Raw genomic sequence first — 26,509 nt, 5'->3', positions numbered from 1 at the left:
CGGCCTGTGTTCACTGGTCCTTTACACAAAATTTATTTAGACATTTTTAAAAACTCTTACTAAAACACAAAAATAGCATTATTATTATAGCTACCTTCAGCAATATTAATATGTTTTATTTTGAGATGCAAGGTATCTGAAGAATTTTAAGGGGAGGGCTTCTTTCAAATTGATTACATTTATTCCTTAAAGTGATTTTTTTTTTTCTGATTCCCCCGCACCTTATTATTATTTTTTTTCTTACAAAGCTCTCTTCTAGGCTACATGACTCCCTGAAGGACAAGAACGATGTTATGTTGGGGATACTGGTCTCTGGGCCAACCTGGGATCCGCGCTAACCTGCAAGGGATTGTGGCCGAGCCACAGGTGTGTGGATTTGTATCCGACAGAAGCGTCAAGGAAGTGGCCTGCGGAGGAAACCACTCCGTGTTCTTGCTGGAGGATGGGGAAGTTTACACGTGCGGTTTGAACACCAAGGGGCAGCTGGGCCACGAGAGGGAAGGAAACAAGCCAGGTGAGTGCACCTAGGCAGCCTCGATGCCGGGCGAGGCTGGCTGAGGGCTGGGAAGGCTGGCCGAAGGTTTCCTCACCAAGTGTTGACCTTTCAGGGAGGCTCTCCTTTTGGTGAGAAATGATGAGGTAGGGTCTTAAATTGTGACTGTGTAGTATTTTTCACAGTAGCATGTGCCATTTTCTTTGTCACTTGCTGTCTCTTTTGTTCAGTCCAAATCACATCAAGAGGCCAAAGCTTCATGGAAAAACAGCCTTGCTGGTTTTTGTCTAGATAATTTTATTCTTTTGTGTTCTTTTAGGAAAGTCAGTTTGGCATTAGGGTGAGCTTTTTTTTTTTCTCCCCGTGCCTGCCTCCCTCTTTTCTCATAGTTATTCTCTCCCGTAGCATGTATCAGTATTAACTTGTAATCATTAATTTTTATGTTGACCCTTGGATAAAGGGCTGCAGGGCTGGTCTTAAGGATAAATTGTGAAGTATGTGAAGCACGATTTGTGGGCTCCTTCTCCATTCTTTGCCTCCTGGTTCCCTCATTAGAGCCTCCTTGAGAAGCCGCCGCTCCAGGCCTGCCCACCCAGAGCAGTGCCCAGTGTTCTAGCCAGGGGCTCCTAAGCTGTGGGCCTTGGACTCTGCAGAGTTCTAGGAAGGGGTCTGTAGCACGAGCCACACGTGTATGTACACCTTTCTGTGTACAACGCACCTCATACTACGCGTTTTCAAATGTAAGTAGATCCTGTTGTTCACTGAAATAAAAACTCAGTTCACAGTGCCACCAGTTCATTAATCGAGTTAGTAAATCCTAATCATTATGTGTTTAACCAATGAATATAATACAAAATTATAATATATAGCTATTATGGAAGTGGCAGGAAGGTTTTTGAGTTTAAAAAATATTTTTCATATTGGAAAAAACTGAGGTCTTTTTTCGCCTCCTGTAAAAACTCACTTGTGTCTTGCATGGCGCTCCTACGCATGCCCTGTTCCCCAGCTGAGCGCAGTATCTCACAGCTGATGCCTGCAGGGGGGTTGATGGCAGGTCCCAGCCCAAGGCGTGCTCCTGTCTGGGGGGAATGTCTACATTCAAGACCCACTTTAAGAGGCCCGTAAGGCCCGCTTTACACCGGTGATCCTGGAGGACTTGTACCCACCCTGGCCAGCCTTTGAAGGGAATGTTTTGGGGACCAGGAGATCTTTGTGGTAACGCCTGCTGAGAACACCACGGGTCAGGGGACTCTGGAGTCAGACACACCTGGTGGAGGAGGCGTTCCCTCCCCTCTGACTCTGTATTTCCGAGAACCTCAGCTCCTTCCCTGGAAAAGGTGACTCCCCGCTGTTCTGTAGCTCTTGAAGAAGGAGATTCAGATGGTAAAGAAGTCGCCCCAAGGCTACCTGTAGCCTGTGAAGGCCGCCGTCCTCCCACCCTCGTGTCTGTTTTCTCGGTGACCCTGCTGTCTGTTGGGCCGCCTCCCGGTAGGGCCAGCCTCTCAGAGGTGCCTCAGGGCTCACCTTGGTCCTAAGACCTGGGGCCAGAGGATGGGACCTGGGGTGGCAGGTGAAAAAGGAAGCCGAAGCCCTTGCAGGCCAGCTATAGCAGAGATCTGCGGATGGCAGCGTGGTGAATATGCCTGAGTGCCATCTGCCATCTTTCCAGCCGACTCCCCCTACCAGAGCCCCTGGCGCTGGGTGGGCAGCCAGCCCGCATCTGCCCGCAGCTGCTCCCTCCCGGGAGGCAAGGCCGAGTGACGGCGAGCGACTCCAGCCAGCCATGTTCCAAGAAGGCTCTCGGGCTCGACCACGCAATCCAGCCGGTGCTTGCAATCGAAATTTGGAACGAGCCAGGCTCTAGTGTAAATTGCAGCGGAGTCCAGAAATTTCTGTTGCTGGTTAAGCTTGCCTGTTCATTATAAACGGCGCAGCAGCTGCGGAAGAGTGCCTCGTTGAATGGAAAGGTTCTGTGGGAGGGAGCCTCCCTCTCTAATTTTCTCATTGGTAGGTGTGTTCTCAATCTTATTTATGAGCCAGTTGGGTTTAGTTTTAATGAGTGGGAAGAAGAGAGTGAGCTTGTTTTCTATATGTGTTTATTGAGAGCTGTGACCTGGGGAGCTGCTAGGCACGGAGGGGACGTCAGTGACAGAGGGACCCTGTTTCGGGCAGCCTGTAATGGCTGGGCCCACAGGAAGGCCAGCCCCGAGTAACCCCTGTGGTCTTGGGGGAGGGAGCTTGGGAAAAGGCCACCTCCCCAGAGAGCATGCTTCCGGGGGCAGTGGGCAGGTCTGCCATTGCAGGTCAACAGCATTGCCCAGACCAAAGGATTTAGCGGTAGGAAGGATTAAAAAGAGTGAGGGAGGGAAAGAAAGGTGGGAGAAGGTGGTCACGTAGGGGACGCGCAAGGACCGAGATCTTCGCTTTGAACGTGTGCCTTGAGTCTGCCCTGCCGACGGTGAAGTGGCCCTTCCTACACTCGGTCTCTGGCTGGCGAAGTTGCACGGTACCTGGGTTCATTTTTGGGGGAATTTTGTCCGTGCCACGGAGCGGTGGTATAAAGCCCTCCGCGACCATCTTAAAGGATTTCTGTTTTTCCTCCGTGAGCACATCTAATAGTTTCCTATTGCGTTTGCTGCTTCTGAGGCTACTGTGCTTTCCTTGTACGCGGATTTCTCTCCTTCTTAGCACTGCCCTTGTGTGACCAACGTCGCGTATGTCTCTGTGTGGCATGGGAGCGTGTTTCCAGGACACCTCAGGCACTGAAACTCCTGGGTACGCAGGCCCAGATGTTCCCCAGTGTGCCAGCAGCTGCCGGTTCTAGCTTAGGTTTGTCCATGACTCATTCATTTGTGCTTTGGCCAAAGGTGGAGAGGTCTGTGATCCCTAGAAGCATTTTTTAATTTAATTTAATTTATTTATCATTTTTGGCTGCATTGGGTCTTTGTTGCTGTGCGCGGGCCTTCTCTAGCTGCGATGAGCGGGGGCTGCTCTTCGTTGCGGTGGGCGGGCTTCTCGTCGCAGTGGCTTCTCTTGTTGTGGAGCACGGGCTCTAGGCTCGCGGGCTTTGGTAGTTGTGGCTCGCGGAGCGCAGGCTCAGTAGTTGTGGCGCATGGGCCTAGTTGCTCCGCGGCATGTGGGATCTTCCCGGACCAGGGCTCGAACCCGTGTCCCCTGCATTGGCAGGCGGGTTCTTAACCACTGCGCCACCAGGGAAGCCCCCCAGAAGCATTTTTTATCTGCAGAATATCAAAGCCCCGTCTAAACTCAATGTCCAGCTTTTTAAATAGGTGTTGGATTATTACTGTCATGCATACTTCTCTCCCATTTTTCTCCTGCATTCTCTCCCTCACATTGTGATATCAACCTTATCTCTTCCCCAAAATCAGGGATAGTTTCGGTGCTTAGGACAATGTAGGAGGATTAACTAATTTCCTCATGTTTTTGCCCATGAAGTCATCTCATAATTTCCTAAAACATACAGTTTCAAGAGCTGCATTACAGGAAGACGTGTGTGCCTCTTTGTTTTTTTTAATAAAGCAAACAAAACATGAGTTTTTTTCTAAATGATGTTTTTTTAAATAAGTGATTAATCTATAACTGAACATTAAGCAAGTCTTGAAATATTTTATTAAATTAAAATAGAAACTAGTGGCCCATAGAAAAAAGTTCAAACAACTTACCTCAGTTTATCGTGCTTCTCTTATTCCCACCCATCCACACTGTCAACACAACTCTTCTTGTGAAGGGACCCTTCTCCTTTTCCCAGACATACTCTGATTTCCCATATTGGGATTTCAGCTTAAGCTAATCCTTGTGTTATCAGGAATGTCTGAATTTATGTAAACCTCTAACCTTTCTTCCTGTCTTGAGTAGGCAACAACTGTGGTAGATGCAATTATTTAGTTTAACCTGTGTTAAATTTTAAAAATTCTGGGGACTTCCCTGGTGGCACAGTGGTTAAGAACCCCAACGCAGCCAAAATAAATAAATAAATAAAAATTCTGCCTAGACATCCCAGGAAACCTTTCCATGGCAAACCCCAAGAGTAACAATTAGTAAACAGACTAACATTTCTGTGCAGCTCTGTTTGATTCACAGCTGTGATTGGTTCCTTTTACCTCCTCGTGAGTTAGTTTCTCTCTTTCTTGTAGGTAATTTAATCCAATTCACATTCACATTTTGTATTCAGTCTAAGTATTTCCGTAAGGCCCATCACCATATGTAACAGCTCTCCTGCCGTTTGATAAATGAGGTTTATAAAGCAGAACATCTCAGAAGCCTCAATTCCCAGAGCTGTGGTTGCTGGTAACGCTGGTAGAAGTAACACTTTCAAGCAGCTTATCAGGTTGCTCTAGGGCATCTGAAGGATGCCATAACTCTGTTATGTTAATCAGTTTTTGCCGAAAAGCCAACTAACTGAGCTGAAAGGAAACAGAAGAAATCTGGTAATGACTTCCTAACATTGCAATGCGTGTTTCCATGGGCATAACTCTGATATAAAAGGCAGAAGGTGCCATAGCAGATATTCAGATCTCAACACTGCGCTTGTTAGGGGCCCATCTCTTCCTCAGTAGGAATTGCCGGTGGGGGAGGGTTTACACAAATTCATCATCTCTCTGATGATGAGAATGGTAGTCATCAAACCCCATGGAGGTGTTGACGGCTTTGACAGCTGAGTGGACAGCTTTCTGGTCCAGAGGCCCAGGGATCAGGGGCAAATGTCATTTAATAATTTTATTTTTCTGGTGTGGTTGATCAAAAGTTACTTTTTTCTGTCTGTAGTACTCAGCCTACTTTCCTTAAAGACATTTCAATGTTTTATAAAATATATACTTATTTATGAGCATATTCTTCAATGTGAGATGTTATTTGTGTTTTAAAAATTTGCAGTTTACTTTTAAGTAATTAACACAGTGGTTTGCACTGTGATACAAGAGGCTCAGTTCATTTGTTAATTGTAAAAGTGGTTAACTATACATATTACAAGCTCTCTTCATGTCCATGTGCTTATCATTTTTTTTTTTTTTTTTTTTTTTTTTTTTTTTTTTTTTTTTTTTTTTTTTTTTTTTTTTTGTGGTATGCGGGCCTCTCACTGTTGTGGCCTCTCCCGTTGCGGAGCACAGGCTCCGGATGCGCAGGCTCAGCAGCCATGGCTCACGGGCCCAGCCGCTCCGCGGCATATGGGATCCTCCCAGACCGGGGCACGAACCCGTATCCCCTGCATCGGCAGGCGGACTCTCAACCACTGCGCCACCAGGGAGGCCCGTGCTTATCATTTTTAAGCTGATTAATCCTCATGATAGTCCTGTAAAGTAGGTCAGTAGTATTATCCCCAGGTATATGTAAAGGAGAAGAGGAAAGAGAGTTGAGTTTGAGTTTTGGTTGGGTACTGACAGTTTGGTTTTAATAATCCTGAAATTTTGTCCATGGGTATCTTTTTAACTTCAGACTGATTGGGAAGGCCAATAGAATTTTATTTTCAAGTTGTTTTTCTTGTTTATATTCAATTTCCACTCAGTCCTTATAAAAGAAACAAAGATATAAACTTGGCCACCAAGAAGCTTGTATTCTTTAATTTACTAGTTGAATACCAGTAAATGATCAAGGTACTTTGATTAAAGGTACGGAGAAACAATTCCCTTTCATCTTTAAAATCGTTAGATGACTGTCAGTTTGTTTTACCACATAATCTGGGGAAAAAGAACACATGATAATTCATATCTCAGGCGGATACCTTTTGCCTTGCAATTTACCTCATGTTCTTTGTTCCTTTACTTCCTTGAATTACTTACTTCTCATTCAGTCAGCAGATATTTACGGAGTGATTAGACTACTAGGTTCCCCATTTGTTCTAGATACTGTCAGGACAAAACACCTTTAGCGCAGAGCTGCCCTTTGGGAGGTTATAGGCCAGGTGGGAATAAGGTGTGTTCCTGTGAAGTTTGCATAATGCAGTTCACCTTGTGCCAAGCAAGAGATAAAGGTCCTAAGCGTGTCAAAATAAGCGTTGTGGTGGAGAGTTAGGTCTAAGTCAGATCACCAACAGTGAGTGCTGAATTCTGATTTCTAAGAAATGTCATCTTTTCCACCACACACATATAAAGTTCAAGTTTATCTTAGGTTGGTTTGTTCAGGGGTTGCTTTGGTGACGGTGCCAGTCTCTAGGGATGTTCCATGATTTTAGTAAGTCCACGCTTGAATTTTTGTGTTGTGATAATGATTTCATTGTCTGGCAGGTTTGATGAACTCTTGTCTAGCTTGGTGATCTGTGATCTTGACAGGTCAAGGATAGGTGAAATGTTTCTGAATTTATCAATGTGGATGGAGTATATCTAGTCAGCTGATACTTCACAGTGATTCAAGAGCCACCGGAATCTTTGTCTTTCTGAGTAAATGCCCTCTGATAGCATGTAATGCTGAAATCTATGGTAACTCTCCAACAGATACTGTCTCATATCCTTACAGATTTTAAATCATTTTTTCTCTCATTATTCAGACATGTTTGGCAATTTCTATTATATATAATTATTAAATAACTCATAGCAATTGAAATCGTTATTGTGAATGATTTTAATTCAGAGTGTTAGCTAATTATGCAGGCAGTATAATGAATGAGAGCATGGACTCTAGAACCAGACTTGTGGGTTAGAATCCTGGCTCCTCCACTCACTGGCTGTGTGACTCTGGGAAGGTTGCTTAACTTCTCTGTGTCTCAGTTTTCTTAGTTGTAAAATGTGGATAATGTTAATAATATCTATTAGGGTTGTGAGGATTTAGTAAGTTGTATGTCAGGTGTTTGGAATAATGCTGGCCCAAAGTATCAGTAAGAACTCAATTAGTGCTAGCTGTTATTACTGCTCATAATAGTAATTTGTCTTAACACCTTCCATTACAATTTTTTGATCCTCCTATTCCAGAATATAAACAAATAATAAATTCACTAAGTATATATTATATTTATACATATATAAATAATTCTGTTAATCATTTTTATAGGTTCCCTTAACACTATAGGGTCTGATGAATGGTATATACATCCAGGGGAGGGAAATGCTGTAGGCTAGGGTCGTTAAGAGAGACTTCACACATTATGCTTATTTTTATATTTTGAGTTTTAAAGGACAGTCTTTTCCTTCTTTTCCATTTTTTGGGTCCTTTACCTTACTGGTCCCAAGAAAAGTACCTTACATATATTAGGAACTCTGTAAAAACTGCTTATGCACATATGGACGTGTATACATTATATCTTATCTCTACACCATGGTTAAGATTGCCCCCAGCATTCTGGTCCAAATTTGCAAAGACAGGGGAAGCAAATGAAGCCACTGTGGATATTTTGGCACACCAAGGGCTACTTCGTGATGCTCCTAGAGGCCTTGAAGTGGTTTGGCAACACATGGCCAGGTGATTTGATCTTACCACAGGTTTAGAAAGTAGACTGCAATCCATTGATGCTGAGCCCAGCTGAATTTTGTAGGCAGTTACTTTAGGTTTCCAGTTAGCTTTGATGGGGGTGAATCTTCGGACAGGGTTATACATGACCTGAAAGAAGGTAAGTGGTTTTCTTTCTGCATTCTGCAATGGCCTAAGAAGAGATTACTCTGGAGTCTGAACCTGTCTGATCCCTGTTTTTGTTTTTTGTTTTTTAAATGGGCCTGTGCCATCATCAAAAACTCTACAAATAAATGCTGGAGAGGGTGTGGAGAAAAGGGAACACTCTTGCACTGCTAGTGGGAATGTAAATTGATACAGCCACTATGGAGAACAGTTTGGAGCTTCCTTAAAAAACTAAAAATAGAACTACTATATGGCCCAGCAATCCCACTACTGGGTATATACCCTGAGAAAACCATAATTCAAAAAGAGTCATGTACCACAGTGTTCATTGCAGCTCTATTTACAATAGCCAGGACATGGAAGCAACCTCAGTGTCCGTTGACAGATGAATGGATAAGGAAGATGTGGCACATATATACAATGGAATATTACTCAGCCATAAAAAGAAACGAAATTGAGTTATTTGTACTGAGGTGGATGGACCTAGAGTCTGTCATACAGAGTGAAGTAAGTCAGAAAGAGAAAAACAAATACCATATGCTAACACATATATATGGAATCTAAAAAAAAAAAGGGTTCTGAAGAACCTAGGGACAGGACAGGAATAAAGACGCAGACGTAGAGAATGGACTTGAGGACACGGGGAGGGGGAAGGGTAAGCTGGGACGAAGTGAGAGAGTGGCATGGACATATATACACTACCAAATGTAAAATAGTTAGTGGGAAGCAGCCACATAGCACAGGGAGATCAGCTCGGTGCTTTGTGACCACCTAGAGGGGTGGGATAGGGAGGGTGGGAGGGAGACGCAAGAGGGAAGAGATATGGGAACATATGTATATGTATAGCTGATTCACTTTGTTATAAAGCAGAAACCAACACACCATTATAAAGCAATTATACTCCAATAAAGATGTTAAAAAAATAAAATGGGCCTGTAACGGGATGCTTTCAGCTGCAAGTAACAGAATACTAAACTAAGTATGGCATGAACAATGAGTAGAATTTCTGATCTCACATAAAAAGTCCATAGAGAGGTATTTCTAGGATTGGTTAAACCAAAGGGCACACTGACACCATCAAGCACCCAGGTGCTTCCCACCTTTCTATTCTGTCATCTTTAGTTTGTTGACTTTCTTACTTGGGCTTGTACCCTCATGGTCACCAGGTGACTGCCACAGCTCCAGGCATCACATCCTCACACAGCTGTGTTCAAAAGCAGACAGGAAGGGTAGTGTCTTGTGTCACCTTTCACAATGGGGAAACTCTCAGGAACCCCCTTGCATACGTCATCTTTAGTCTCATTGGCCAGGCCTGGGTTACATGCCTACCCTAGACCAGTTACTGGCATGCCTGATAAGTGAAATAAGAATCATCTGATTGGCACAGTCAGGGCTTATCTCCTAGGCCTGGGGAGGGGCCCAGCAGCCTTGAGGGTTCTGGTGCAAGGAAGAAGGGGGTGATGGCCGACAGGTAAGCAGTGCGTAGTGTCTCGTTTCATATTGTGTGCAAACTAACGCCTTTGAATCGTGGAGTCTACATTTTGCTGCATATTATGACCTATAGTTCCTTTTATGAACTCAACACCTCCACATCTGCTTTTAGAAAAAAACGAATGGCTGTTATCATGAGGCAATGACTTTCTTTAGTGTTTATTATATGATATACGATGTGGAATTGTGTATTTCTTGAGTTAATGTCGTATTCACCTTTGTATCTTAGTGCTGAGCGTAATGTGGTAGGCACATAGTGTAGGCAGTGTATTAAATATATAAAATGTCTCATGGGTTTTTTATTTTGTTACTTTGCCTTGCTCCATATGGGCTCTGGGAGATTGCTAGGGTTAGGTCAACAAAGATTAGAGTGATCTGTGTTCAAAGAAAATCACCGAATTTTAAGGGTGAAGGATAAAAGAGTGACTTGAATGGTAAAGATTTCCATTTATGAGGTTTCACAGAACTAAAAGTGGATTTGGTGCCACACAGAGCAACTCCAAAGAGAGCTGTAGTAGACTCAGAGGCTTCAGCTCAGTAAACCTTACCAGTTTTACCCGTTTTTAGAAAGATGGCAAAGATTATGAGCGGTCTGATAAGTGGCATCACCTGGTCCATGAATCGGGCGTTCATTTATTAGCGGTCCCTCATTTGATTGTCAAACTAGTTAAAATCATGAAATGAAACAGTCTCTAAAGTCCCCCTTTATGATCGCCCCCATCCTTTACTGCCACACCTTTCTGCAGCAATAAGTACATTTCCATGTGAGTATGAATATCCATTTGTTAATATGATTGACACAAATCTTCCAGTGTTCAGAGACTTCTTTTTTTTCTTCAGAATGTAAGGGTATGAGTTTATGTATAAGTCGGTGGTGGATGGGTGGGAGTGGAGTTTTGTAGTGATGCATATTCCTTCTTCCTGCCAATTCTCTAGCCCACTAATGAGGTGGTAACATTTGCTGGGCCCCATTTAAAGCCTGCATTTATTCTTCGAGTGCTTTACCAACAAGGGTCACTGTGCCACTATGCTGTGTTTGTTTGTTTGTTTTGATGCCAGAAGTGGCCTGTTATATTGAAAGTGTTATTTTCGCTCTTGTGGTATTTGTCTCCTTTGGTACTGTCAGCTATTGAAATGGAAACATTTGCAATGGACTCAATCTCTCAAAAGGAATGTGATTTACCTCATTAAAATTTGAGTGAGGGCCTCCCTGGTGGCGCAGTGGTTGAGAGTCCGCCTGCCGATGCAGGGGATGCGGGTTCGTGCCCCGGTCTGGGAGGATCCCATATGCCGCGGAGCGGCTGGGCCCGTGAGCCATGGCTGCTGAGCCTGTGCATCCGGAGCCTGTGCTCCGCAACGGGAGAGGCCACAACAGTGAGAGGCCCGCGTACCACAAAAAAAAAAAAAAAAAAAAAAAAAAAAAAAAAATTTGAGTGAGAAGCACAGTGAGGTCTGGTCGCAATAGCATCTCAGCCTTTTAACTTTTAAAAACTAATTTAATTTATTTATTTATGGCTGCGTTGGGTCTTTGTTAACTGTGCACGGGCTTTCTCTAGTTGCGGCGAGCAGGGGCTACTCTTTGTTGTGGTGCGCGGGCTTCTCATCACGGTGGCTTCTCGTTGCAGGGCACGGGCTCTAGAGCGCAAGCTCAGTAGTTGTGGCTCACGGGCTCTAGAGCGCAGGCTCAGGGGCCATGGCGCACGGGCTTACTTGCTCCGCGGCATGTGGGATCTTCCGGGGCCAGGGCTTGACCCCGTGTCCCCTGCATTGGCAGGCGGATTCTTAACCACTGCGCCACCAGGGAAGCCCAGCCCGTTAACTTTTTTGGGGAGTTGTTCATACTGTTAGGGAGAGAGTTTTAAGGCTTCTTTTTCTCACTACAAAGTCATGTTAGCTTGCAGAGCGTCCTTACCAATTGAAAAAACCTGTTTCCCACTTCACATAGATTTGTGGTCGGTTGTACTTTATCACATGAAAGGAATCTGTTATTTATTGGTTTGGAATTGGCCTAGTGCTGTGTGAATAGTACTAATCATGGGCAAATAGATTGTGCTGATTGGACAGCAAGTTCCACATCCTGCCTATAGTCCGAGGCTGTTTGGGCCCAAAGTCAGAAAAAGGAGTGTGGGAGGGTAGGGCCCATGATGCCCTGAGGCAGCAGATCCCCTGGCTTCCTTCTGGGAGGTGGAGGCGTCGTCTAGGCCCCGCTGAAAGCAAGAATGTGGGGAAGCGGAGGACAGAAGGGACAGTTGGAACCGTCGTGCTGAGCTCACCAGGAGGCACAAGTTGAGCACTCTATTCCCTGCATATGAAGGAGGGAAGGCTGAGGGAATTGTGTTTGTTTTTTTTGCGGTATGTGGGCCTCTCACTGCTGTGGCCTCTCCCGTTGCGGAGCACAGGCTCTGGACGCGCAGGCTCAGCGGCCATGGCTCACGGGCCCAGCCGCTCCGCGGCATGTGGGATCCTCCCGGACCGGGGCACGAACCTGTGTCCCCTGCATCGGCAGGCGGACTCTCAACCACTGCGCCACCAGGGAAGCCCGGTAATTGTGTTTTTATTTACTGTGAGGTAGCATATGACAGAGAGACCTCAAAACAGCTGGTCTTAGGTGAGAAGTTGGCAGTTTTGTGTTAGCCCATGTTTTACCCATCTTTCTGTTTTTCGTTCTTCACTGAAAGTAGCTTTTGAGGTAGAAAAGCTTTGGTGAATGCCTTTAATATATGTGATATGGAGACATTCACGATGAAAAATATCTAGTCATTCTGACTATTTCATGCTCTTCCATTGGTCACTGAGGGTATAATTCAGACTGACTAGGTACCTGTCTCCTTTCCTCTTTACTATTCTGATTCATCATAAAGCATCTCAAATGGAGGGGAACTCACCTTTAGGTTTCGTACACGTTTTGTAAATAGCTGCTTTTTTTTTTTTTGGGGGGGGGCCGTGCTCTGCGGCTTGTGGGATCTTAGTTCCCCAACCAGGGATCGAACCCAGGCCCCCGGCAGTGAAGGTGCCGAGTCCTAACCACTGGACCGCCAGGGAATTCCTGATAGCTGCTTTTTATATATCTAAATTGACAAAATGTGATTAGGGGTGGGAGGGGGTGGGCCAGTGCCCAGAGAACAACGAGCAATATTTCTCTTTCCCTCCGCTTTCTGTCTCTGTCTCTGTCTCTCTCTAACACAACATACACGCACCACCAGCACCACCACTAGACATAGGTTGAATGCCGGGGGTGGGGTGGTGTGTGGAGGGGAGAATGCCAGTACCTTTCACCCGGGGTTGGGCAGGACCCCTGACTTACAGTTTCTTTTCCTTATCATTTCATGAGCTCAAGAAGAACCAAACTCCTATTCTACCACCTCACCACCATCTCTTTGTTAAATCACTTTATGAATACCATTGAACTGCCCTGATTTAGATATTTTGTGTCAGAAAAACTATTCTAAGTTTGTCCACCGTTTAGAGGAACTGTTAACTTCGGCAGTGATGAGAGGACACACCTGTTGCAGCCAAACAGAGCTGTCTTGAGACCTTAGGACTGATCCCCAGGTGTCTAGCCAGGGAGCGCTTCAGGCTTTAGTGCGTGTGGATGGAACCAACCAGTGAAAGCTTTGTGACAGGAGAGACTGGAGGAAGCCAGAGACTTCAAGACCGATGAATCCTTTTCTGTTTTTAGTTTAAGTGCCTACCCTCTGTCCCTTGCTCTGGATGGAGCATCACAGCGAGGCCAGAGCCACACGTCCAGAAGAAGCCATGCTTCTGTTATCTTTCACCGTTAAGGTTGTTTCCTTCCCTGAATGCATTCTTGACTTTGAATTGTATGTGTCACTGCTCTGTGTAATTTGCATATTTATATAAAGTACTAGGGCGCTGTGACTTTCCTTAGGCTTCTGTGCAGAATTTTTTTCTGGTCATTGTTGCATGGCTACGCCAGTAAGTCAGACATATGATAACAGGCACTTACTATGCGGGAAAGAATGGTTTACTTAATAAATGCTGTTGATATAATTGGCTATTCGCCTCCAAACACATCTAGACTCCCTGGCTCACTCCGTATTCAAAAGTAACTTCCAGATGTATGAAAGACAAGTGTAAAAAGTAAAACTACAAAAATAATAGGGGAATGTGTTTGGGACCTTGGAGCTTCTCAAGTGCGAAAAGTGGTTCAGAAGCCATAAAGTAAATGATGGGCAGATTTGCGTGAACATGAAAAATTTTCCTATGATATAAGGCATTCATAAATGAAGCCAAATGACGAGTCATAGACTGGGGGACATAAATGCCACAAATTACCAGGTAAAGGTTTCATATTTCTAATATATCAGCGCATCTTCAAATTGAAAAGATACGCAGCCCTGTAGCGAAGCGGACACTTTACAGAGGAGCGCTTGCAAATAGCCAATGAATATATGCAAATATGTTCCGGGAAATTAAAATTAAAACAAGATACCATTTTTTCAGCCATTTGATTGGCAAAAAATTTAAGAGTAATATCCACTGCTCGCTGGTCTTGGAAAATGGGCACTGTCATGTGCTGATTGAGGAAGTGTGAGCTGCTACAATCTTTTTGTAGATGAGCTGGCTGTTTTTAGTAAAATTGAAAATGGTCATACCTTTTGAATCAGCAGTTCCATTTTTAGGAGGCTTCCCTGCTCGAATAAAAATGTCAGTATATAGCATAAGGGACTATTTCTAAGGATGCTTATTGCAGCAGTATTTTTACTGGCAAAATAGCAGAAACGGCTTACTCATCCTCTAGGGAATAGGTTGAATTAAATATAATGGATAGTCACAGGATAAAGCTTTAAGTACCGTCTTTATACTGTTGACTCACAAATTATTTCCAGCCTTAACTTCACCGAATTCCAAGCTTGATGTCCACTGAAAATCTCCACTTGGATGTATAATTGGCATCTTAAATTTAACATATCCAAAGCCAAACTGATTTTCCTCCCTTAAACCCATTCCTCACCCTGTTTTTCCATTTTTGTAAATGGCAGATCCATTCTTCAGGTCAAAAAGTTGAACGTCGTCTTCGACTCCCTGCCCCTTCCCTTTCCCCTCCTTTCACTGCCCTGTGTATTTTCTTCCCTTGCCCCTTTTCCCAGCACCTCCTTATTTCTGTTCCCTGCTTTCTTCATAGTTTATCCCTGTCTGATATACTACGTTCATATTCATTTATATTCTCTCTCTCCCTCTCGTAGTTGTTTAAGCACCTTGAGGGTCAGGGCTTTGTTTTGCATCCCCAGTACCTAGAACAGTATATTGCACAAAGTCAGTGCAAACTTTAGTAATTATTTTTTGAATAAACGATTATATTGTGAAAAGAAACAAAAAGTTACTAATTAAGGATTATAGGATCCAATAAAATCAAGCCCAAACTTTGTTTTAATGAACTATGTACCTTTCATTTCCTTCCTGTGGCTGTTACGTGGAATTCATTTCTAGACAGGCTCACACAGCTCCAGGTGTCAGGCATTTGCTTGGTGGCTGTCATGATCTGCATGTCTACACGTGTGAAGGAGCTGAGACAGAAAGGTCACCCCTAGAAATCCTGCCTGCTCTCCTGCATCAGGTTTGCCGAATTTGCTTTTGGGGTCTGAAGTATTTGCAGATCAGTTGCAAATGTGTTGTTGCTGCTAGGGACCTAAATATATTGAGCATAGGTATCCTGCAGTGTGTTAGTTCCCTTACCCAAATAGGTATGGAGTTTCTTTTGTAACCCTAAAACTGTAAGTATTCCAGAATGAGAAGCCATATGGTTACATCTGTAGTAGACAATTGCACGTGTATTGCTATGACAGTCTGCTGACTAAAGTGCGGACCCATTCCCCCGACCCCGAGATACTTTTGATCTTTAATAATACCTTTATTGATGTAATTCACATATTAAACAACTTACCCACTTAAGGCATACAGTTCAATGGTTTTTTATTATATTCACAGAGTTGTACAGTCAAGTTTAGAACAGTTTCATCACTCCGAAAAGAAACCCTATACCCATTAGCAGTCATGCAGCTCTTTCCCCCAACCCCTAGCCCTTAGGCAACTGCTAATTTACTTTCTGTCTCTATAGATTTTCTGGACTTTTCATGTAAATAGAATCATACAGTATGTGGTCTTTTGTGGTTGGCTTCTTTTAGCATAACGTTCCAGGGTTCATCAATGTTGTAGCATATATCAGTACCTCATTCCTTTTCCTTGCCAAATAATATTCCATTGTATAAATATACCACATTTCGTTTATACTTTCAATCAATTAATGCTATGGACATTTGTGCAGAGGTTTTTGTGTTGGTATATGTTTTCATTTCTCTTAGATACCTACCTAGGAGTGGAATTGTTGGGTTATAGGGTAACTCTCTGTTTAACTTTTTGAGGAGCTGTCAACTATTTTCCAAAGTAGTTGCACCATTCTACATTTTTGCTAGTAGTGTTTGAGGGCCTGAGAGGTTTTTAAAAATGCAGATCTGTTTCTAAGAGTGCCTACCTCATAGGGTTGCCGTGGAGATAAATGAGATAAACCATAAAGCGCTTAAAACAGTTCCTGGCACATAGGAAGCAGTCCATAAGTGCTGGCGGGGCTTCCCTGGTGGCGCAGTGGGAGAGTCCGCCTGCTGATGCAGGGGACACGGGTTCGTGCCCTGGTCCGGGAAGATCCCACATGCCGTGGAGCGGCTGGGCCCGTGAGCCATGGCTGCTGAGCCTGCGCGTCCAGAGCCTGAGCTCCGCAACGGGAGAGGCCACAACAGTGAGAGGCCCGCGTACTGCAAAAAAAAAAAAAAAAAGTGTTGCCTATTTTACTGTTACTGATATAGTGGGTACTCCATGTAGATAACAAGTTCAGAATCAATGCAGTGTTTCTTTTTTTTATTGTGGTAAAATATACCTAACATGAACTTTACCACCTTAGCCATTTTCCAGTATACAGTTCGGTGGTATTAAATACATTCATAATGTTGTGCTGTCGCCACCGTCACCACCATCTATCTCCAAAACTCTTCATTTTGTAAAACTGAAACAATGACTCCTCATTTCCTCCCCATCCCCCCAACCGCCACTCTGTTTTCTGTCTCTATGAATTTGACTACTTTAACTACATACTTCATATAATCCATTTTGTAACATGTGTCAGAAGTTTCTTTTTAAGGCTGAACCATAGGCCAATCCATGATATACTGCATTTTTAAAAAATCTATTCATCCATCAGCAGACATTTGCGTTGCTTTCTCTTTTTAGCAGTTGTGAATAATACCTCCAAGAGCATGTGTATACAAATCTCTTGGAGACCCTGCTTTCATTTCTCTTGGGTATATACCTGGAAGTGGAATTGCCAGATTTTTAATTTTGAGGGGGGAACTGCCATACTGGTTTCTGTAGGGGCTGTACCTTTTTACATTCTTACCAGCAGTGCACAAGGACATCCTTACCATCGCTTGTTATTTTCTGTTTTTTTGATAGTAGCTATCCTCATGAATGTGAGGTGGTATCTCATTGTAGTTTTGATTTACATTTCCCTGATGATTAGTGATGTTGGGAATCTTTTCGTGTGCTTATTGGCCATTTATATATGTTCTTTGGAGAAATGTCTATTTAAGTCCTTTGCCAATTTTTGAATCGGGTTGTTTATTTTTTGTTGTGTTTTTACAAGTTCTTTATATATTATTCCCGTATCAGATATGTGAGTTGGAAATATTTTCTCCCATTCTGTGGGTTGCCTTTTTTACTCTGTTGATAGTATCTTTTGATGAACAAAATATTTAAATTTTAATGAAGTCCTGTTTGTTTTTTTCTTTGGTTGCCTGTGCCTTTGGTGTCCAAGAAATCGTTGCCAAATCCAGTGTTGTGAAGCTTTTCAGTGCAGTGTTTCTTAATATCAGAATCACCTGGGCAACTTAAAAAAAAATACAGATGTCTGTTCTTCTTCCCTAAAATTTTCTGATTCTGGAAGCTGGGATGGGCTCAGGTATATGTGTTTAGAAAAAGTTTCCTAAGCGATTTCTGCTGCTCATTTTCTGTTGTGAATCACTGCCTTAGAGACTCCACTCTGTGTGTTTACTCCCAGGAAGCTTTCCCTAGGCCCTCTCAGGCTGGTTTTGTTACTCATCCTTTGTCCTCTCATAATGTGCTTTACCCAGTTTTGTCTTTGGATTTACTTCATTATGATGAAATCTTTAAATCTGCTGTTACAGACTTTGGGTCACTTTGGATGGATAGATGAATGAATGAGTGAAAGACTAGCTCTTTATCACTCAGGGAACATCTTGGATGTTACCTCTTCCAAGGAGCCTTTCCTGACTCTCTCTCCCCTCCACCACAGGCTGGATTAGATGCCTCTCACGTGGGCTGCTTTTAGCAGTTTGCACATGTGTCTTTCATTACACTGGGCTGTAACATCAGTTCATATGCCTTGTTTGCCTCTTCAGTCAGAGTGAACTTTAGTGCAGAACTAATCTTATTTCTTTTTTGACCCCTAATAAAATATCTTGTATATGATAAGCTCATACTTTTTCTGGTGTACTTTATTTTTAACAGCTCTATTGAGACCCCTAATATTCCACTATATATCAATTTGAATGGCTAACATTAAAAAGACTGACAATACCAAGTGATGGTGAGAATGGGGGGCAACTAGAACTTTTATAAACTGTTGGTATGAATGTAAAGTGGCACGGTCACTGGAAATCACTGGAACAGCTCTATTGAGATATAATTTACATACTCTAGGATTCACCAATTTTAACTGTACAATTTAATGAGTTTTGAAGTCATAGAGAATCAGGTAACCACCACTGCAATCATGAAAGAGAACATTTTTTCATCCACCAAAACTTCTCTTATTCCCTTTGTAGTCTATTCCATCTCCACACCAACTACTTTCCCTGTATCTACTTTTTGTCACCATAGTTTTTTGTTTTGTTTTTTAAATTTATTTTTGGCCATGCTGTGCAGCATGTGGGATCTTAGTTCCCCGACCGGGGATCAAACCCATGCCCCCTGCAGTGGAAGCATGGAATCCTAACCTCTGGACAGCCAGGGAATTCCTGTCACCATAGTTTTGACACTTCCAGAATTTTATACAAATGGAATCATGCATGAGGTAGTCTCCTGTGTCTGGTTTCTTAGAATAATGCTTTTGAGGTTCTTTCTGTATTGTTGCATCAGTAGCTGGTTTGCTGAGTATTACTCCATTTTATGGATATACCACATTGTTTATCCGTTAACCAGTTGATGGACATTTGGGTTTTTTCCAGATTTGGGCTTTTTTGAGTAAATCTGCTATGAACATTTGAGTACAAGTCCTTGTGTAGACGTATGTTTTCATTTTTCTTCAGCAGATTCCTAGAATTGGGATTGCTGGTTCATATGGTAAGTGTATGTTTGACTTTATAAGAAACTGCCAGGGCTTCCCTGGTGGCGCAGTGGTTGGGAGTCCGCCTGCCGATGCAGGGGACACGGGTTCGTGCCCCGGTCCGGGAAGATCCCACATGCCGCGGAGCGGCTGGGCCCGTGGGCCATGGCCGCTGGGCCTGCGCGTCCGGAGCCTGTGCTCCGCAATGGGAGAGGCTGCAACAGTGAGAGGCCCGCGTAATGCAAAAAAAAAAAAAAAAAAAGAAACTGCCAGATTTCCAGTGACCGTACCTACACCAGCAGTTTATAAAAGTTCTAGCTGCTTCCCATTCTCACCATCACTTGGTATTGTCAGTCATTTATTTGTTTGTTTGTTTGTTTATTTATGGCTGAGTTGGGTCTTCGTTGCTGCGCGCGGGCTTTCTCTAGTTGCAGCGAGTGGGGGCTACTCTTCGTTGTGGTGCGCGGGCTTCTCACTGCGGTGGCTTCTCTTGTTGCAGAGCACGGGCTCTAGGTGCACAGGCTTCGGTAGTGGCTCATGGGCTCTAGAGCACAGGCTCAGTAGTTGTGGTGCACGGGCTTAGTTGCTCCACGACATGTGGGATCTTCCCGGACCAGGGCTCGAACCCGTGTCCCCTGCATTGGCAGGTGGATTCTTAACCACTGTGCCACCAGGGAAGTCCCAAGTCTTTTCAATTTTAGCCATTCGAATTGATATATAATGGAGTCTCCTTGGGGTTTTAATCTGCATTTTGCTAGTGACTAATGATCTACAGTAACTTCTCACATGCTTATTTTTAGCCATTCATATGTCTTATTTTTGGCAAAGTATATATTCAGATATTTTGCCTGTTAAGAAATCAAATTGCTTTTCCTATTTTTGAGATGTATCCTGAATATATAAAGAACAATTACAAGTCTTTTATCAGAGATACATTTTGAAAATATTTTCTTTCAATCAGTGGTTTTCCTTTTCATTTTCTTAACAGTGTCTTCTGAAGAGCAAAACGTTTTATTTTGATGAAATCCAATTATCAGTTTTAGCTTTTATGACTTATGCTTTCTATGTCCTAAGGATTTACCTAACTCAAGATTACAGTGATTTTTCTCCTAAGTTTTCTTCTTCAAATTTTATAGTTTAGCGCTTACATGTAGGCCTGTGATCCATTTTTTTTGCATATGAATATCCAGTTTCTAGTAACATTGTTGGAAAGACTTTATCTGCCACTGAATTACCTTGGCACCTTTGAAAACCAGTTGACCATATGTGTGGTGGTCTACCTCTAGACAGGGTCCATGTTTTGCATATGGATATCCAGTTTTCAATACAGTTGCTGAAAAGACTTTATCCCACACTGACTTACCTTGGCACCTTTGAAAACCAATTGGTCATATGTGTGGTGGTCTATCTCTAGACATTCTATGCTTTTAATGTACATGTCTATCCTTAGTTCTACACTATGTGGATTACTGTAGCTTTATACTAAGTCTTCAGAGTATGTAGTGCAATAGTATAAATCCTCTAACTTTTTTTCAGAACTGTTTTGGCTATGCTAGGTCCTTGGCTTTTGCATATATATCTGAGAATCAGCTTTTCAGTTTCTACCAAAAAACCTGCTGGGATTTTTATTAGGATTGCACTGAATCTATAGATCAATTTGGGGAGGATTGACATCTTAATGATATTGAATCTTGTGATTTATGAACATGTTATATTCTCCATTTTGGGGTCTTCTTTAATTTTTCTTAGCAATATTTTGTACTTTCTCAGTGTACAGGTCTTGCACATAGTTTGTTCCTAAATTTATAATGTTTTTGATGTTATTACACATGGTATTTCTAATTTTTTGTAGTTTATAGAAATATGGTTAATTTTTTGTGTATTGATCTTGAATCACTTTGCCAAATTCTCTTAATAGCTCCAGTTATGTTTTTTTGTAGACTCCTTAGGAATTTCTACATAAATGACAATGTCTATAAATCAAGTCAGTTTTATTTCTTCCTTCCCAGTCTATATGTCTTTTGTTTTATTTTATTTTATTTTTTGCCTTATTTTACAGAATGAACTCTAGTACAATGATGAATAGAGGTTGTAAAAAAAAAAAAAAAAAGGACATCCTTACTTTGTTCCTGATTTTAGAGAGAAAGCATTAGTTTTCACCATTAAGTGTGATGTTAGCAGTGGGTTTTTCTTGGATGCCTTTTATCAAGTTGAGGAAATTCTCTGATATTTATTCATTTTGTAAAAAATCATGAGTGTTGAATTTTGTTAAATGCTATTCTGAACCTATTGAAGTGATGGTATTGCTTTTCTTTTTTCTTTTTGGGCTTTTCATTTTTGTCTGTTAAGATGGTGAAATACATTGATTATTATTATTATTTTTTTTTTTTTGCGGTACACGGGCCTCTCACTGTTGTGGCCTCTCCCGTTGTGGAGCACAGGCTCCGGATGCACAGGCTCAGCGGCCATGGCTCACGGGCCCAGCCCCTCCGCGGCATGTGGGATCTTCCCGGACCGGGGCACGAACCCGTGTCCCCTGCATCGGCAGGCAGACTTTCAACCACTGCGCCACCAGGGAAGCCCACATTGATTATTTTTGAGTATTAAACCAACCTTGCACATATGGAATAAATCTCACTTGGTAATTTTTATATATTGCTGCTTTTGATTTCTAAAAATTCTATTAGGATTTGTGCATTTTATGTTCATAAGGATTATTGTTTTCTTTTCTTGCAGTGCCTTTGGCTTTGTTACGTGGGTAATGCTAGCCTCATAAAATGAGTTGGGAAGTGTTTGCTCTTCTGTTTTCTAGAAGAGTTTGTCTATATTCTATACAGGTTTATTAGAGGTTATTATTTTTTACTTAAACAGTTGGTAGGATCATCAATAAAGCCATCTGAGGCTACAGTTTTCTTTGTGGGGACATTTTTAAGTTAAAATTTCAATTTTTAAAGAAGATGTAGGACTAATTAGATTAACTGTTTCATCTTAGGTGAGTTTTCATAGTTTGTATTCTTTCAAGGAATTTGTCTACTTCACCTAGGTTGTCAAACTTATTAGCAAAAAATAGTTCACAATATTCCCTTATTATCCTTTTCATGTCTGTAACATTTCTTTTCCTGATATAGGTAATTTGTGTCTTCTCTGTTTCCTGGTTAGACTGGCTAGGGGTTAATCTGTTTTATTAATATTTTAAAAGAAAAAGTTTTGGTTTTAGTGATTATTTTTAATCTTTTTTGGTTTTCTTTGTTTCATTGATTTGTGCTTTTATATTATTTCCTTTTGTTTACTGTGCTTAATTTACTGTATTTTTTCTATTAATGCAAAATTTAAATCACTGATTTGCCACTTCTATTTTAATAAGTATTTCATGTTAAAAATTTCCTTTAAGCATCACTTTACCTGTATTCCACAAATTTTAATTTGATGTTTTTATTTTTATTCAGTTCAAAATATTTTGTAATAATTTCCCTAATGATTTCTTCTTTGACCCATAGGTTATTTAGAAGTGTGTAGTTTAACATCCAAATGTATAGGGATTTTACTGATATTTGTCAGTTAATGATTTCTAGTTTAATACTCTGTGGTCAGGGTACATATTTTATATGATTTCAGGCCTTTTAAATTTATTCAGATTTGTTTTATGGCCCAGAATGTGGTCTCTCTTGGTAAGTACTCTGTGTGCAGTGGAAAAGGATGTGTGTCTTGTTGTTGATGGATAGAGTGTTTTATAAATGTCAATTAGACAAGTTGGGTGATAGTGTTGTTCAGACCTTCTGTATATTTATTGATTTTCTGTTTACTTGTTATATCAGTTACTGAGAGAATAGTGTTAATTTTTGACTATTATTGCTGATTTGATTATGTCTTCTGGGTCTATCAGTTTTGCTATATGTATTTTAAAGCTCTATTATTAGGGTATGTAGATATTTAAGATCGTAAGATCTTCGTGATGAATTGTTCCTTTTAACATCATGAAATATCATTCTTTATCCCTGATAGTATTCATTGTTTTGAAATCTACCTTGCCTCATATGAATATAGCAATTTCAGCTTTCTTTTGATTAGTGTTAGCATGGTATATCATTTTCCATCCATTTGTGTTTTATTTTTCTGTGTGTTTATATTTAAAGAGGTTTTTAGAAAAGACTGCATAGAGTTGGGTCTTGAGCATCAATCCAATCTGACTGTCTCTGTATTCTGATTGGAAAGTTTATATACACACATTTTAAAAAGAAAATGGACAGAGGACTACAATTCCATAGATAAAATAGATAGATCTCAGTGCAGGGATGTTTTGCCTGCTGTGATAAAAATTTACCCAATCTTTAAACATCAAGTGGGATTAAGTATCTTTAGGAAGCCCCTCCAGAAGCATCTCATCTTGCATTGTGATTGCACAGAGATATTGTTTATATGGTAGCATATAGTCTAAAGTAGTCAGTAAACAATCTGCAGTCTTGGAAATGGTCTCCTGTTGCTACATCACATGAAAAAAATTCAAGTTGCTGAAAAAAGATGTGAATAAGAGAGGGAAGTGGTAAAAAGTCCTTTTAAAAAGGCTTAAAATTTTTCCCTGTTACAAAAGTAATACATGTGTATTGCTCACAGTTTAAATACCCATAAGCAAGAAGCAAATAAGAGTGTTTTACTCTTTAATTCTACCACCCTGAACAAAAAACATTATTGCCTTGAAATATATCCTTCCAATATTTTTTAAACATCAGTGTAATTTTCAAATGGAGTCACACTGTAATACTTCTTTGTAACTTTCTTTTCCACTTAATATGTCATGAATATTTTTCCATGATGATGTTCATACTGATCTATATCAGTCTTTCTAATGGCTGCATATTTCAATTTATAATGTATAATCTCAATTTATAATTTTTCTCTGTTAGTAGCAATGCAGTATATAGTATTCCTTTAGGATACATTTGTAGAAATTCAACTGTTGGATCAAGGAACATGCAGAATTCTAAAGCTTCTGGAATATTGTCAAAATGCTTGCCTTAAAGTTTGTACTGATTGGTCGTATACTAACATCAGGTGTCTACTCTTTACTTTTTTGGGAGATATAGTTTGGATTTGTATCATAACTTCAATTTTCTGGGCTTTCTTTTTTTCTAAAAGCTAGTCAAATTTTGATTGCTATAACTTTGATTTAATCAAAGATAATTTTTACATTTCCTACAGTTTAAATGGTTAGTAAAAAATACTTTTAACACAGCCTGTTGGAAAAGAAGTGGGGTGGAAAGTATTTTGTTGTGATTGCATAGTTAAAACATGTCAGCATCTCAGTTTATTTTGTGATTTCATATAGAGGGTTTTTAATTCTCTTTTGGGTCATCCATGGGTTTTGGCTGCCTTGCAAGGAGGCCAAAGTTAAAAAATTTGAGCTCTGGGCTTCCCTGGTGGCGCAGTGGTTGAGAGTCCGCCTGCCAATGCAGGGGACACGGGTTCGTGCCCTGGTCCGGGAAGATCCCACATGCCATGGAGCGGCTGGGCCCGTGAGCCATGGCCGCTGAGCCTGCGCGTCCGGAGCCTGTGCTCCGCAACGGGAGAGGCCACAACAGTGAGAGGCCTGCGTACCGCAAAAAAAAAAAAAAAAAAATTGAGCTCTAAGGAGGTAAAGTAATGCTAGTGTTAAGTTAATATATATATTGCGCCCCCCCGTTCCTTGGTGCAGGGCTCTTGAAACCCTTGTGAATTTCTAAGTGATGAGAGTACTAGGAGCATCTTTTTTTTTTTTTTGCCACGCTGTGCAGCTTGCAGAATCTCAGTTCCCTGACCGGGGATTGAACCCGGGCCCTCGAAATCCTAACCACTAGGCCACCGGGGAATGCCCCATCTTTTGTTCTAATGAGGTGACTCTTGTTGGGCTCCTGGGTGGGTCCTGGTCACCAGAAAGACCCATCCATGATTAGAGGCTTGGAATTTTCAGCCCTACCCCCCATTCTCCAGAGGGGAGAGAGGGACTGGGAATGGGGGTCATCATTGATCACGCCCGTGTGAGGAAGCCTCATGTAGTAACGGAGACACACAGGTCTGGCTGGCAGGGGCGGTGCGGCAGGGTGGACTGGGCTTTCTGAACAGTGTTCTATTCGTATTAGTAAATCCAGTGCAGATTAATTTATTTTCTAAGTGGATTGGTCTTGGTTCTGTCACTTCTCTGATTCATGGATCTTTCGAAAATGTTTTAGTTTCTCCATTCCCCCATAAAGGGTGATGATGCTTTGAAATACCCCTGAACTCCTCCAGTGATCTGAAATAACCAGTTTGTTTTCCCCTCCTTATTAGGAATTATAGCACCGTAATATGTAATTCTTTTTTGGCAGTCATTTGAGACATCTTAAAGCCTGACTTTGCGTTTTGATACTAGAGACTTTATATATTCAACAGGTGTTCCCCAGCAGTTCTTTAATGAGAGACAGTCTTCCTGGAGCTTACACTCCAGTTCTTGTAGGTACCCAAGCAGGTGCTCCAGAGCTGTCATTGTACAAAAAGCAAAAGTTTTGTGAAGGAGAAAACATCCATGGTAACCTGTGAGCTGAACTTTGGGGGACTGTTAATATTTTGTGCTGAGGATTAAGGTTCCAGTCTTCTTGGAGGGGTCTTGAATTATCAACTGGTGGACTTGGGCATTTAACTATACACAGTTATATATGCCACTGTATCACTGCTGCAGTGGTCCCTTCTGCTTTTAGGGTTCCCTCTGTCAGAGCTGTGAGGTAGCTTTCTAATTTACAATCTTTCTCTATTAAAATCCTTTTATAGCATTAGATTATGCCATAGTTGGCAATTCTGAGTTCCTAAAAATAACTGAGTCACTGCAGCTGATCTTATTCTGACTAGTGAAGTGCTAATGACTGAGAAACACAAAGTCTTCTCCCTTCCCATTGCTTGTGACAGGCCTCCATATGTTTTAATTGACTTAGTGATTTTGGCTTATTGCATCTAAATGCATACATGGTAAATTTAGATTTATGGCTTAAAAAAATTCTCAAACATGTTTCATAGTGTATAAGTGTTTTCAGGCTCTGTATGTGAACATTAAAGCCCAATATTAAAGTCACCTGGCCCTGAACTGAGACCTATTACTCTGAATTTTGTCGTAATTAATCTTTCTCTCTGATTCTTTAGTTAAAAAGATTTGGTTTCATGATTGTTTAAACTTGGGCAGTCAAGCATAGGATCAAGCAAATAAGTGTTTGATATGCTCAGATAACCTAAATGAAGCATCAGCTGCTCAGAGATACTGCCCACAGCTGGGAATCTAGCTCTTAGGTTAAACACAATTGTAGTTTGAACGTTTGTGGGAAAGCTGTGCCTTTGAATTTTTTTTTTTTTAATTTAGCCAAGTGGAACAAAGACAGTTTGTGAACACACACAAATAGCAGGAAAAAAAATTGTTACTTTAAAAGTCAGACTCTGGGTTTCTAGTTCCAGGCAGGGCAGAGTAAGCACATTCCTTCCTGTCACTCCTACTGAATGCAACTGTAAAACCTTGATACAATGCATGGAGCAGCTATTTGAGTACTCTGAAAAGCAAATAATAGCAGGTGGATTGGGACAGAAGACCAGAACGCAAAGTACCACTGAACTGGCAA

At 41.6% G+C, this 26,509-nt stretch overlaps 1 protein-coding gene across 4 annotated transcripts in view; it reads left to right on the top strand.

Annotated features, from left to right (window-relative positions):
- Positions 1-266: 266 nt before the first annotated feature.
- The window catches only part of HERC3 (HECT and RLD domain containing E3 ubiquitin protein ligase 3), a gene marked incomplete at both ends in the record, with an annotated part of 127,916 nt that continues 101,673 nt past the window's right edge, over positions 267-26,509 (top strand). For 3 of the 4 annotated variants that reach the window (XM_079717296.1, XM_079717294.1, XM_079717295.1), the window contains one exon: positions 289-514. In XM_079717296.1, the coding sequence (XP_079573422.1) occupies positions 289-514 (226 nt within the window). Of the gene's footprint in view, positions 515-26,509 lie in introns of all 4 variants that reach the window. The other variant, XM_079717298.1, reaches the window with a different exon arrangement.

Source organism: Hyperoodon ampullatus (genome assembly GCF_949752795.1).
Source record: "Hyperoodon ampullatus genome assembly, chromosome: 1".
Lineage (NCBI taxonomy): Eukaryota > Metazoa > Chordata > Mammalia > Artiodactyla > Ziphiidae > Hyperoodon > Hyperoodon ampullatus.
This window is presented reverse-complemented; position numbering and strand designations above follow the sequence as displayed.